This window comes from Malania oleifera, chromosome 4, assembly GCF_029873635.1.
Source record: "Malania oleifera isolate guangnan ecotype guangnan chromosome 4, ASM2987363v1, whole genome shotgun sequence".
Classification (NCBI taxonomy): domain Eukaryota; kingdom Viridiplantae; phylum Streptophyta; class Magnoliopsida; order Santalales; family Ximeniaceae; genus Malania; species Malania oleifera.
Window position 1 is genome coordinate 80991744 of NC_080420.1, and position 13081 is coordinate 81004824.

The window sequence follows — 13081 nt, forward strand, 5'->3', positions numbered from 1 at the left end:
TTGATTGTAGTTTGTAGGTGAGGGTCACGGTTTGTTGATACGAAAATTTTTTGTCCTCATTTCGTTTGTGCACTATAGAAAAACGGAGGGATGAGCGACTGCAATTGCAAACGCAACCCTACGGCTGATTTGATTTGATCCGTTGAACCGCGAACAAGTGCTTTGGTGCCTTTTGGGCTTTTGGCTGAATGGGTTCAGCTCCGGCCCGATACCATCTAGCCGCGCGTACGGTCCGATTGCATTCACCTTAGACCATCACGGGCGACGATACTGCCCTCTTCTGGTCTCGTCTCGCGAACAAGGGCCTCTCCTGCTCCCAACCTCAGCCCCCGGGCTAAAAACTCGTCTCATCTCTCTCTCTCTCTCTCTCTCTCTAAACGGTCGCTGCGCACGTTCTCTCTCCCCCTTGTTTATTGCCTCTCTCTCTCTCTCTCTCTCTCTCTCTCTCTCTAACAAGTAATTCTGTTCTGTGACGCACAGTTAGGTCTATATCTGCATATGCATGTAACTCTTTCATGAGTCATGGCTACGGGACTATTACTCTAGGGCTTCGCTACACAAATCGAATCAGGTCTGCTACTCTGCAATCCTCTTTCTGCTGGCGTGTTCGTATGTTGTTTTGTGTTGTGTTCTCTCTCTCTCTCTCTCTCTCTCTCTCTCTCTCTCTCTCTCTCTCTCTATTTATGTGTTTCTTTATGCAGAAAGCATAGATTAGTCCTTGTTTGCCTCTGAGTAGATTTGCAATGGCCTGCAGATTATGTTATTTGGCGTCTGATTGAATTTAGTGTTTGCTAAGAAGCATGACATGTCATCTACAATTTTGGCAAAAAAAAAGAAAAGAAAACTAGAATGCGACATGGTGGGGATAGATCACTTAATAAACTTTAAAATACATATTTAGGCAGATTTAGTATTGGTTTTTCCACTTTACACTTAAAATATATTTACATGAATTATAGGCATTAATAATATACATTTGCTGAAGCGTCCCCTATCATTGTAGACGTGGGTGGGTAAAGAAGTTAGTCCAAGAGATTAGGATTAGATTAGCAATATCGAATAGAGAGATGCTTACAGGTAAAAGTATGGAGATAGTGGACACAATGATTAGAAGAAAAATTAATGTAATCTGCCTTTAAGAAACTAAGTACGTAAATGAGAAAGTTAGAGAAATTGAAAAATCAGAATTTAAAGTTCAAACTACTGGTAAGGAAAAATATAAGAAAGGTAGGAATCATTGTAGACAAAGACTTAGAAAGATAGTGTTAAAGATGTCAAAAAGAGTTGGGATAGAATCATAAAAAGATGTTCTTAGGCTAAGAGATAATAAATGTTATTAGTGCTCATGCTCCTGAAATAGGTTTAGTAGAAAATCTTAAGAGATAATTTTAGTAAGATATAGATAGTATTACACAAGGTATATCAAGGAGAAAAGGACTGAGAAAATATTCATAGGAACTGATTTGAATGGACACATTAGAAAGGATATTGAGTGTTACAAGAGGATCAGGGAGGACATGAATATAAAATTAAGTTTGCAGATATGATCTTAGACTCAGCCATGTTGTATGATCATATTACAATGAATACTTGCTTTATGGCGAGAGAACACTTAATAACCTTCATGGGTGGACAAAATAATAATCAAATAGATTTTCCTTAACTAGGAGGGTTGATCGTTTATCATGTAAGGATTATAAAGTTATCTCATGTGAAAGCTTAACTACACAATATAGAGTTTTAGTCTTAGATAGTTAAAAATGGAAGAGAAAGGTTAATATAAATTAGTGCAAGGGAACTAGATGGTGGAACCTAAAGAGAGAACGTGTAAAAAATTTAAAGATAAAATGATTAAAGATGGTGATTGGACAATAGGGGGTGGTGTAGACAAACAATTTTTGGAGTAGGATGACTAGCTCTATTAAAAGGATAGCAAAATAGATTTTAGGTGAATCAATAGGAAGACTCATGAATAGTAAAGAAAGTTGGTTGTGGGATCAAGTTGTCCAAAAAGCCATAAAGACAAATAATTTGGTATAAAAAACATGGAAAAAAATATAGAAACATGGAAAACTTCAAAAACTATAAAGAGGTGAGACAAGATGCAAAAGAAGCTTTAAGTGAAGCTAAATATAGATCAAATTATAATTATATATGCTAGATATGATACAAAAGAAGGGGAAAGAGACATATTTAAACTTGGTAGAGTTAGATAAAGAAAGATCAACGACTTAGGTAATGTAAAATGTATAAAAATATGAGATTTATTTGTAAAATTAGAGTTAATTAAGTTAAATTTGCAGTAAAAAAATGAAAATTTAGAAAGGTATAGGACCAGATAACATCCCAATTGAAGCTTGGAAATGCCTTGGTGATAAAAGAATTATATGGTTAGCTAATTTATTTAAGACAATTATAAAATCTAAGAAAATGCTAAATGCATGGAAGAAAAAATAGTTTAATATCTACATTCAAAAATAAAGGAGATATTTAAAATTGTAATAACTATTGTATAATTAAAATTATGAGTCATACAACGAAATAGTGGTAAAGGGTAGTTGAATAAAGATCAAGGTTAGAAACAAGGATCTTAGAAAATCAATTTGGTTTTATGCTAGGGAGATCTACTATAGAAGCTATATATCTTTTAAGAAGACTAATGGAAAATTTTGGGAAAAAGAAGAGGGACTTGCATATGGTTTGAACTGGAGAAAGCATTTGATAAGGTACCTAGGGAAGTTCTATGACATATTTTAGAAAAAAAGGGCATATGTAGTAGGTATACTAATGTCATTAAGGATATGTATGATGGAATAGTGACTAGCATTAGGACCACAAGTGGAGAGGTTAGGGAATATCCAATCACACTTTCTTTGAGCCTTTATCTGTTTTTTTTTTTTTTTCACCTAGTGATGGATGAACTTGCTAGGAGTATCCAAAATGAATTTCCATGGTGTATGTTGTTTGCAGATGATGTTGTCTTGATTGATGAAACTAGGGTTGAAGTAGAATTTAAATTAGAATTATGGAGAGTAGCTTTAGAAATTAGAATTTAGAGGTTTTAGGATTGATAGAAATTAGATAGAATATATGAAATGTAATTTTAGTCATAGTAGGAGGAATATTAGAGAAAAGATTAAACTTGATGGCCAAGAAATTAAATGACTGGTACATTTCAACAAGGAGAAATTGAAGAAGATGTGATACATCGAGTTAAAGTAGGTTGGGTAAAATGGAGAAATGCTTTGGGCGTGTTGTGTGATCGTAGAATACCCTTAAAATTAAAAGGAAAGTTCTATAGGATGACTATAAGACCAGCTATGCTATATGAATTAGAATGTTGAGTAACTAAGAAACAACATATCCAAAAAGTAAAAGTTTCCAAGATGAGAATGCTAAGATGGATGAGTCGTATAATGTTAAAATATAAATTAAGGAATGAACATATTTGTGGTAAGTTAATGTAACTCTTGTAGAAGATAAGGGAGGGGAAGTTCAAATGGTTTGGGCATTGCAATGTAGGCCAAATAGTGCACCACTAAGGAGGAGTGAGCTAGTTTCTGTGAGGGACAGTGGAATGGGTAGGGGTAGACCTAAAATAACTTGGAATGAGATAGTAAGGGGATTTAATAGCCTTGAATCGTTTGGATAAAATTGCGCATGATTGTGTAAATTGGTAGAAGAAGTTTCATGTAGTCGACCCCACCTAGTGGACTTAAGGCTTGGTTGTTGTATTAACGTACATTTGCAGATAAATTTCATCTACTTTCATTGCCTACATTCATATTTCATAATTTGACCCCACACATCCATGAAAGTATAGCATATTTATAACATATTCATAAAAGTATTGTCAACAATGAAAAACAATCCAAGAACAAAAAGCACTAAAGACTTGCTGGGAAGTGTTGGGCTGTATGGAAAAATACAATTAATGAATTTAATTTCCAGTATGTGTTGGATGGGTCAGTGATCAACGCATCCGATATTGATACTCAGAGGGTCTTGGAGTGTTGCTACTTCCTGGAGTCTTAAGATTTTTATTTTTCTTGAAAAGTAAATTTTGCTTTTATAATCAGAAGTGTTGAAATTTTAATTGCAAAAGACCTAGTTAAATTATTAACTTGCTTGAGATGGGCATTTGGAGACCTCCCATTATGTATCTGTTTATCTTTAGAGCAATTGGAGTTTATTTGTCATGTAGTTTCTTTAAATCTTGTCAGTGTGTAATCCCTTGGGTTTGGGTTTTGGAGTTTGTTGTGACTTGTGAGTGATATAAACTGTTGCCCCAAGCCTAGCTATAATTCTGATATTTTGTAATGCATGTACTTCTTTTACCTTTTTTTTTTTTTTTTGTGGCTTTAGTTGATGGGAAATAGAGTAAAGGAAAATATATAAATATTTGAGCCAATATGTTTTACATTGATTTTGTTCTGATAAAATGGAAAAATCCAAGCTCAGCATAGCATAGTGCATTTATTTCTTAAGTTACATTTATTAATTTCTAGGGAAACTAGTTAAAAATGTGAGCATCCACTTATTATTTGCTTATTCTTATGCCCCATTAGGCTGCCCTGCAAATTTAGTGAAAAGAAAAATTCAGATAATGAGTATTAATAATCCTCTTTGTTTACCCATGACTAAAAAGCCTCTTTTCATTATAATGCATTTAATTGTTTTATCCTTGATGATCCTTTTTATTTTTTATTTTTTCCAAACTATAGTTCAAAGTTCTATATATTTTTCTTTCCTTCATTTTTTTGCAGTAAAATTGGGGGGTTCAAGTTATTCGATTGTCTTTACTTATAGTTTTTATTTTATTTTATTTATATATCAGTTATCTTTGTTTGAGACTTTGACAATATTATAGTTTTCTTCCTGATTTGCCATGTCTTTTCACCAAAATTTTCTGGACCTTTATTAGCCATTTTTTCCCTTGTAGCTGTAAAGCAATTTTGGAATTTATCTTTTGTGTTCAAAATTTGAGGCACTCAGATGAACCATGATTACCTTGCTTTGCAGGTGAAATTTATTGTCAGAGTAAATAGCTGCAATGTATGCTAGGAGATTGAAGTGCAGAAATCAGAGATTGGGTTCTGTCTTTCAGCCTTCCAAATATTTAAATAAGTCAGGCTATATAGAAACAAATTTTTCTCGACAATCTGACTATACAGCTGCAGCAGGAAACTACCCCTTATGGGGCAGCTTGATTAGAAGAAATATGTTAGATTCTTTATTGTCTCGGGGGATTGCCTCTGGTAATACCTGTACAATTTTGCATGGGAAATCTAATGCTTGTTGGAAAAGTAGTCAAGTACGTGTATATAGCTCTGAAGGTGATGGAAGGAATGCAAGCGAGGATAAACATATACCTGTCAAAGATGGGGCTAACTTTGACAAGGGAAAGATTAAGCAGGGGAAGCTTAGGGAAGATGTGAGACATTGCAATGAGCATGCAATACTCGGTGAGCAAGATCAAAAGGAATGGCTCAATAATGAGAAACTGGCTATTGAGAGCAAAAAGAGGGAATCCCCTTTTCTATCTAGACGGGAAAAGTTAAAAAATGAGTTCTTGCGGAGAGTTGTTCCGTGGGAGAAAATAACAGTGACATGGGAAACATTTCCTTACTACATTCAGTAATTCCTAATAGCTTTCTCTCACTGTCTCTGTCTCTGTCTCTCTTTCTCTCTTCCACCCCCCCCTCGTTTTATATAATTTTTCGGCTTTTGATGATTGAAAGTGTTTTTCTTCCTTTTTCTTCTTTTCATAGTGAACACACCAAGAGTCTTTTGGTGGAATGTGCTGCTTCCCATTTAAAACACAAGAAGTTTACTGCAACTTATGGTGCTCGTTTGACATCTTCTAGTGGGAGAATACTGCTTCAAAGTGTTCCAGGTTGCTCACTAACGCATCCATTTGAACTCATGCCTTTTGATGTACTTTCTTAGATTTTTCTTTCAAATGATTTTTGCTTTTATTGGAAGTGAATGAAAATTTGAGTTGATTATTTGGCAGGCATGGAGTTGTATAGGGAAAGATTAGTCAGAGCACTTGCTCGGGATTTACAAGTTCCCTTGCTTGTTCTTGACAGCAGTATTCTTGCTTCCATTGTAAGCTTGGGAATGTTCGATTGTTTTTCTAATTAATTCTCAAATTTCTCTCTCCTATGTCCCAAAATGACATCAAATATCAAGAGACTACTGTATTTGTATCAATTATTGTGGTGCAGGATTTTGGTGAGGATTGTTCGTTGGAATCTGAATCAGATGATGATGGTGCAGAATTGGTGGATGAGTGTACTTCAGACTCAGAAGATGAGGATGAGAATGTTGCAACTAATGAAGAAGAATGGACAAGTGGTGGTGAGGCAAAATCTGAGGGCAGTGATGATGAAGAAGTTGATGTTCGAGCATCTGCAGAAGCCCTCAAGAAGCTTGTTCCCTACAGCCTTGAAGATTTTGAGAAAGTATGTTTTTTTATTATTATTTTTAATTTTCTAAATGCACATTGGATTTCTGTAGAATAGTTGTTGAAAGTGTGTTTCTTTGGCTTAATAATGAGCTTGTAAATAATCTTTCCCCATCTTGACTTTCGATTTTTTAATGTAATGAACGTGTTGCATGATTGTGCTATATCTCTAATCATTTATATGCATAAATCTCACTTATCAAATTTTGTTCTACTGTAGCAAGTGATTGCAATATATTTCCTTCTAGTTCCTCCCTTTTGCTTATATTGGTGTATGAAGGTACAATTAAGCATTTTATGACAGAACCCTGCTATATCAAATGTAGTATTCAATGTAGTTTAGAAGACAATAACTGGTGATTCTTGGTGGCATGAATTGGAATGAAAGCTCGACTATGTTTTCATGTGCATAAGAGAGAACAATGGGGTATTTGGCTCGTTTTATTCTACATGATTCTGGGAACATGGCCTGTGGAATGTTGGATGCCTCTGTTTGGAATTTCATGAGAATCGTGCACGGCACCATGGCAGGCATCTTAGATTCCTTTGAAATGCTAGATGCCCTCAAAAGACGGGTATTAAATCCCTATTCTTATGGCAATCTCCATTGAGATCCAACTTCATGGGACAAAAATTTCTCGACCATTCATTGCTTGAAGAAATTATTCCCGTTCACTGATAATAATAATGATTATTGTTACAATAAATATAATACTAATGGTACTAATAATATTAATAAATAATAACTATTAGATAGAAAAGAAAAAATATATTAATTGAGAGGGAGAAAAAACAAAGACGATAAGGAATCTTCACATTATAAAATAAAAGCAAAAACAATAACTACTTCGAACAGAGAAACAAAGAAACAAAGCTAAAAGGGCCAAACAATCCTGCTGAATATCAGAGAAGGGTGTATTAAGAAACCATCCAGAAGTGAACGTCGACAATGACGTCTAAAAAGCAACCCTATCCCAAATAAGATCTATAGATGAAACATGATAAAGAACAATCCAATCATTCATTCCTAACCTGATAGCCAAACAGCTGCAAAAACAGCAAACTGCCACAAAACCTTTGCCTTCTTCCTTTCTTAAAGCCAACAACATCGATAAAAAAAAACCCCCCCGAAAGGACAAATTCAACACTCTCCTAATTCACAAGATGACCTCCTCTCTTTCAAAGCCGCGAGAGTAGGAAATTTCTCATAAATCCTCTTTTGCTGATTAGCAGCCTCCACTGAATCTTAAACAAGGATGAGACATACGAGGGAATTGTAAAAAGACACTCTTGGATTAAAGTAATGCAACCACCCAGGACAAAAACATACCCTTCCACCCATCAAGTCATTAGAAACTGTAGCAATTACTGGAACCCAAAACCCCTTAGCTTGAGGATTCTCACCTAGAGTAACTTCTAAAAAAGTCAAAGGTCAATGCAGGATCATCCCAAAACCTACAAGAGCAGCAAATCTTGAAGTCACCGCTAGACTTGGATTGTTTGTAGCTCAACCATGCGTGGATAAATTAATCTCAAGCCAAGAGAACAACCTGAAAACTTGTAAAATGATGAGTATGAAAAAAAACTTCCTTTCATCTGACAAGAGCAAAACATTATCATCTGCGAAGTACAATGAGAGATCACCACATCATTCCTATCAAGACCAACACCCTGGACAAAATTATTTTCCTTACTCTTCTATGGGCCTTTTTGGTCTGGGAGTGGATGATCTCCTTATTGTAAATTTTTTTGTTGCTTTACTTCTTTCATTTTTTCTTTCTTTTCTTTTGTTTTCCCCTGGTCGATACCTGACCCTCCACTTTGTTTTATCTCATATGCATGTGTGTGTGTTTTACTGTTTCTTCTATTCTAATATAATTTCGTTTTTTTCTGAAAAATCATACATATGTGTGTGCGTGTGTGTGTGTATTTATTTATCCTAACATGTTTGGAAATCAAATGGTACTAATTTTTCTTTTGGACAACTCTTTTTTGTTGCGAGAAAACTACACTAACAGTCAAACACCTACTTAGCTTTGTTATAATTCTAATAACTCTCTTTGATGGCGCTCCATTAATGGCAGGTCCAGATATCATGATGCCCTACGACTTTTTAAGAAAAATAATATTTTCACCCTTTGTCTTGATAAATTGAAAAATAAGATACATTGCTAAATGGTACACACACGGCCATCCAACATTGAGGGGAAGGGGTTGTCCTTATGAGTCCTTGTGTGCTACTTCATTGCCTCTATTTTGATCAAGCTGATGTGTGGTATCTTGACTTTCCTTCACAGGATGACTAGTGTATATAATTGTAATTACTAATAAAAGGGAAACGCTATATTCAACCAATATTTGATCTGTTAGACTCTGTATTTAGCATTACTGAAAAGAGATCAATTTCATCCATTTTTGTACCCATAATATAAGTGAGAAATATACTCTTGACATGAGTCAGAGTACTCAATTTATTCTATATTTATTTTTGTTCTAATCAATAAAACTACTGTTTTCTGCCCATTTTATTTGTTAGTCTAGATGTGCTTAGTTGGTTGGTTGATAGGGCTGTTCATAGAGGGTTTTGTGCAGGGTAGAGATGTTGGGTCTCATTTGCAGTTTGCAGATGATATTATTTTCTTCTTGGCTGGTGTTGGGGATTTTTTGCAGTGTCCTTGTCATCATTTAAATTTTTGAGAAAGTTGATGGGCTGAGAATTAATATGGCTTAGTCAGGTTACTATTTTCTTTTCTCCATTTTTTTCCTTTATTGCAAGGATTTGTCCTCTTGATTGTAGTTTTGCTTCTCTCTCCATTAATAATTTTCTTTTGTTAAAAAAAAAAATATGGGTGAGAATGAGATTCCTGCCATAGATTTAAGATTGGATGTGGGTTTATATTTCGATTTTTTGGTTCTTAATGGTATCTTGCAGTGATTTTTAATATATTTAGATATCCATTCAGGTAGTAATCCTCGTTTTGATGTTTTCAGGATCCTGTTATTGCTAAGGTTTCTAGTGTGCGTTCATTTTGGTGGCTAAGGTTTATGGGACTGATTTGGATTGACTAGGAGGATGGTCATATATAAAGGACAGACTAATAATTTAAAAGACTAAAATACCCTTAATGAAAAGAATAATACAAGAAAAGAGAAAAGGAAAAATAAAGAGCAATTTAATCCTTTTATTGTTTAGCCACTCTTAGTCCATGGGTAGGGACCGGCCCGCATTATAACATGTGAATGGGCTAAGGCTCTCCATCTTGGCTAATCCTATCCCCGACATTTGTCAACCTAGTAACCAATGCTAATACACCTTTTGTATACGCAAAATTCTTTGTTTTCTATGGGTTTGCTTACTACCTTGGCTCAAGCTTGGCGTTCATCTATTCCCCTTTGATTTTTTCTTTTTTTTGGTCTTTGTTTAGTACTCTAGTTGGGGTAATAGGTCCATTTGGGGGTGGAGAGAGATTTTCTTAGGTCTGGTATGAGTTTGTAGGGGGATTGCTCAGTCAATTGGTAGGTGTCTTGATGAGAGGGTTTAAGTCTTGGTAATTTGGTGTCTATAAGCATTATGTCATGGATGTGGATTTCTCAATGACGAAAAGGAATCACCCTTGTCAAAATCCTCCCAAAGTTTTAAGGAGTCCTGCCTGTGCGGCAACAAGACTGCACCTAGTCCAGCCTAGCCGTATTCATCCTTATCTAAGGAAACACTCAAGTTTCTAACCTAGTGGTCATGTCTCACGGCTCGATAGCCCTTGAACCAACCAAGGTCATTACTAGGAACCCATATAACTCACATTCCACCAGTATTGAGGGTAACTGTCATCCCCTAGGCACAACCGGGGTCTCGATGATATTGCCCAACTGTATAGCTGACAACTAAGAAGGATGCACGTCCAAACCTTTGGAATGAGAGTACTTGCATGATTCCATTCCCAAAAGGATCATTCATGGGGCTCCTAATCCAACACGAAAGCCCAAGACAGCCCTTGAGGATGTCAAGAGCTTGCCCCTGAGTACTCGTTAGAATTTCTCCCTTAGTACCCATCAAGATATCGGGGGAGATAGGATTCTCACTTGGTGTACCCCCAAGAGTCATTCTCCAAAGTATTTTTGGTCACATACGAGTAACCACCAGGGATCTAATGATCATGCCTCTTAGATTCAAGAACACCACAATCAAAACTATCTGGACCAACCACAACGTCATCGAGACATGTCGAAACCATCTCTATGATAATAATACAGTCGCATCCAGGTTAACTGACCATACCTCCAACTTGATAATCATGCACCAAAATCATATGTTAAGTTCGCTGAACTCTAAGACCTTAGCATTTTCCCCCACTCAGTCTATCAATGTCCTCGTTGATGAACATACACAAATCAGTTCCAGTAATACTCGATGAACCCCAACACAGGAGGCTTCAACTAACTACAAATAGGAACTCTTCAGACTAACCAATCTTGTCTGATCTCACATAGACTTGATGCCAATATGAATTCAAAGATGCTTGTGGCACACATCTTTGAAAAGAAGGTCTTCGACCAAACTCAAATCCAAACCCAAATGTTGCTTTCTTTGAACCACACTCAGATCTTTGAACCAACCCAAGACTTTTCATGTCCAAGGTCTTAACTTAATCGCAAGTTGACCGCCAACCAACCCACCAAACCATTTTCTTGATTAACACATTCCCATAACTCAAACTCTCAATCCTTGATATGGATCCATATTCACAACCTTGTCTCTCAGTACCAAACTCTTACAAGAGTTCCGAAGAGTGTTTGCCCACTGATTCATAAAGCACTCACTTCTCAAAAGCCAAACTCGATTTGAAACCAGTTGAGACTCATCGCAGTTCAGCTCATGGAGCAACCAACCCAAAATCACTTTTGATCAAAGGTTCTAGCATAACCCAATTTTGACATTCAATACGGTACCATCCTTATATGTTCAAATACCATCTCAAGGTTCCATACCAGCTTTACCATCCAAGACTAGATCCAACCTCGGAGGTTCTCCTAGTCAATGCCAACAACTAGCTTGGTAGTAAACCATCAAATAACCATCAAAGCTTGAAACGAACAAACCAACTCCAAAGTGAGTTTTCGCCTAGGAGTCTTACACAACTTGACTCCAAAGATGGATCCCCACCCTAGAGTCTCTTCACAACCAACCAATCTCAAAACCATGGGGTAAACATGACCAATGAGCCAACCAAGAAAAACCCTGACAAGTCGTTCCGAGGGCGAGTTTCCATCCCAGGTGTTTCACGAACACCACTTCAAGGATGAGTCCACCCTAAGGAAACTTCTGAAACATGATCTCAGCATCCAAGGTTCAATTCCTCATGAGATAACCAACAAATCTAAAATCCCACCATTATAAAGTTAACCATTAAGCTCAACTCCGACCACCGGATCATTACGGGAACTTTCTTCGAGTCTTCATTTCTCAAGCTCAAGTCGCGACCAATGACAATATTCAATATTGAAACCAATCTTTCATGTCCTCCTCAGACAAAATAATCTCAAAACCCAACTCGAAGCTCAACGATTCATAATATCTTGTCCTCTGACAAAACGAATCTCAACCATTGTCCGTCGTGCTTATCCAAATCAAAATTCATCAATCTCCATTCTTTTGTGCTCTGACAAAACCAATCTTAACCACAGTTTGTTGTGGTTACCATCCTGACATCTTTGCCCTATGGCTCGAATGCAAACTTTCAATTGAAAGGAAGCCCTTTTGGCTTGAACTCACACTTTCCTTTGAAGGGAAGTCCTCTAGCTCAGTTACTGCATAAACCTGCACAACAATAACAAGCAAGAAGGCCCTCTGGCTACGACTACACATGTGCTAGCTGGCAACATGACCCAAATGCCCTTTGGAAAATCTCATTACAAGGCCTTGTGGCCACAATGACACATATGCCCGTTGGAAACATGGCTCAAATGCCCTCCGACAACACTCATTCCAATGCCCTCTGGCATGGGTCATCAATTAAGGCATCAAATATACGTCACACAAATATGCTTGTGTCAATTCCACAATAGCGGTCTCTGCCGCATTCATTCCCTCTGGAACATATTGCACGAGCAATTGGGTTCCAGTGAAGTTCAATTAGCAACATTCGTGATCCCTTCTGTTCAATACCCCACCAGCTAAATGTCACCACCATGACTAACACCAAACCGAACTTATGGCTTGAGGATATTTGTCCAAGGTGCTCACAACTTGTTCTTCTCCATAGATTGGAGAATGTCACCATTCTCTATGGGTACGAACTTCTCACCTTCCGTAAACACACCCTTGTACAAACTTCTTCAACCATCCACTTCCATTAGATCTAAGAGCATAACCTTTGCTTATGGGACGAGGACACCACATAGTCTCAAAGGATGTCACCATCATGACTAATATAGAGCCGCACTCGTGGTTCAAGAACTGTTTGTCCAAGGTGCACATAACTTAGTCTTCTCTATAGATCTAAGAATGTCACATCATTCTATGGGTGCGAACTTCTCAAATTCTGTAAAGGCAACCCTAGACAAACTCCTTCGGTTGCCCACTTCCACTTGATCGAAGAGTATCACCTTTGCTTG

The 13081-nt window shown here is 36.8% G+C and overlaps 1 protein-coding gene across 3 annotated transcripts in view; it reads left to right on the top strand.

The window, feature by feature from the left end:
- The first annotated feature begins 6 nt into the window (after positions 1-6).
- The window catches only part of LOC131154585 (uncharacterized), a 108338-nt gene continuing 95263 nt past the window's right edge, over positions 7-13081 (top strand). The window contains exons 1-6 of one of the 3 annotated variants that reach the window (XM_058107458.1): positions 95-380; positions 481-571; positions 5023-5637; positions 5772-5896; positions 6017-6111; positions 6231-6467. In XM_058107458.1, coding sequence (XP_057963441.1) covers positions 5054-5637; positions 5772-5896; positions 6017-6111; positions 6231-6467 — 1041 coding nt within the window. In that variant the 5' untranslated portion in view covers positions 95-380; positions 481-571; positions 5023-5053. Of the gene's footprint in view, positions 572-5022; positions 5638-5771; positions 5897-6016; positions 6112-6230; positions 6468-13081 lie in introns of all 3 variants that reach the window. The other 2 variants (XM_058107457.1, XM_058107459.1) reach the window with 2 other exon arrangements.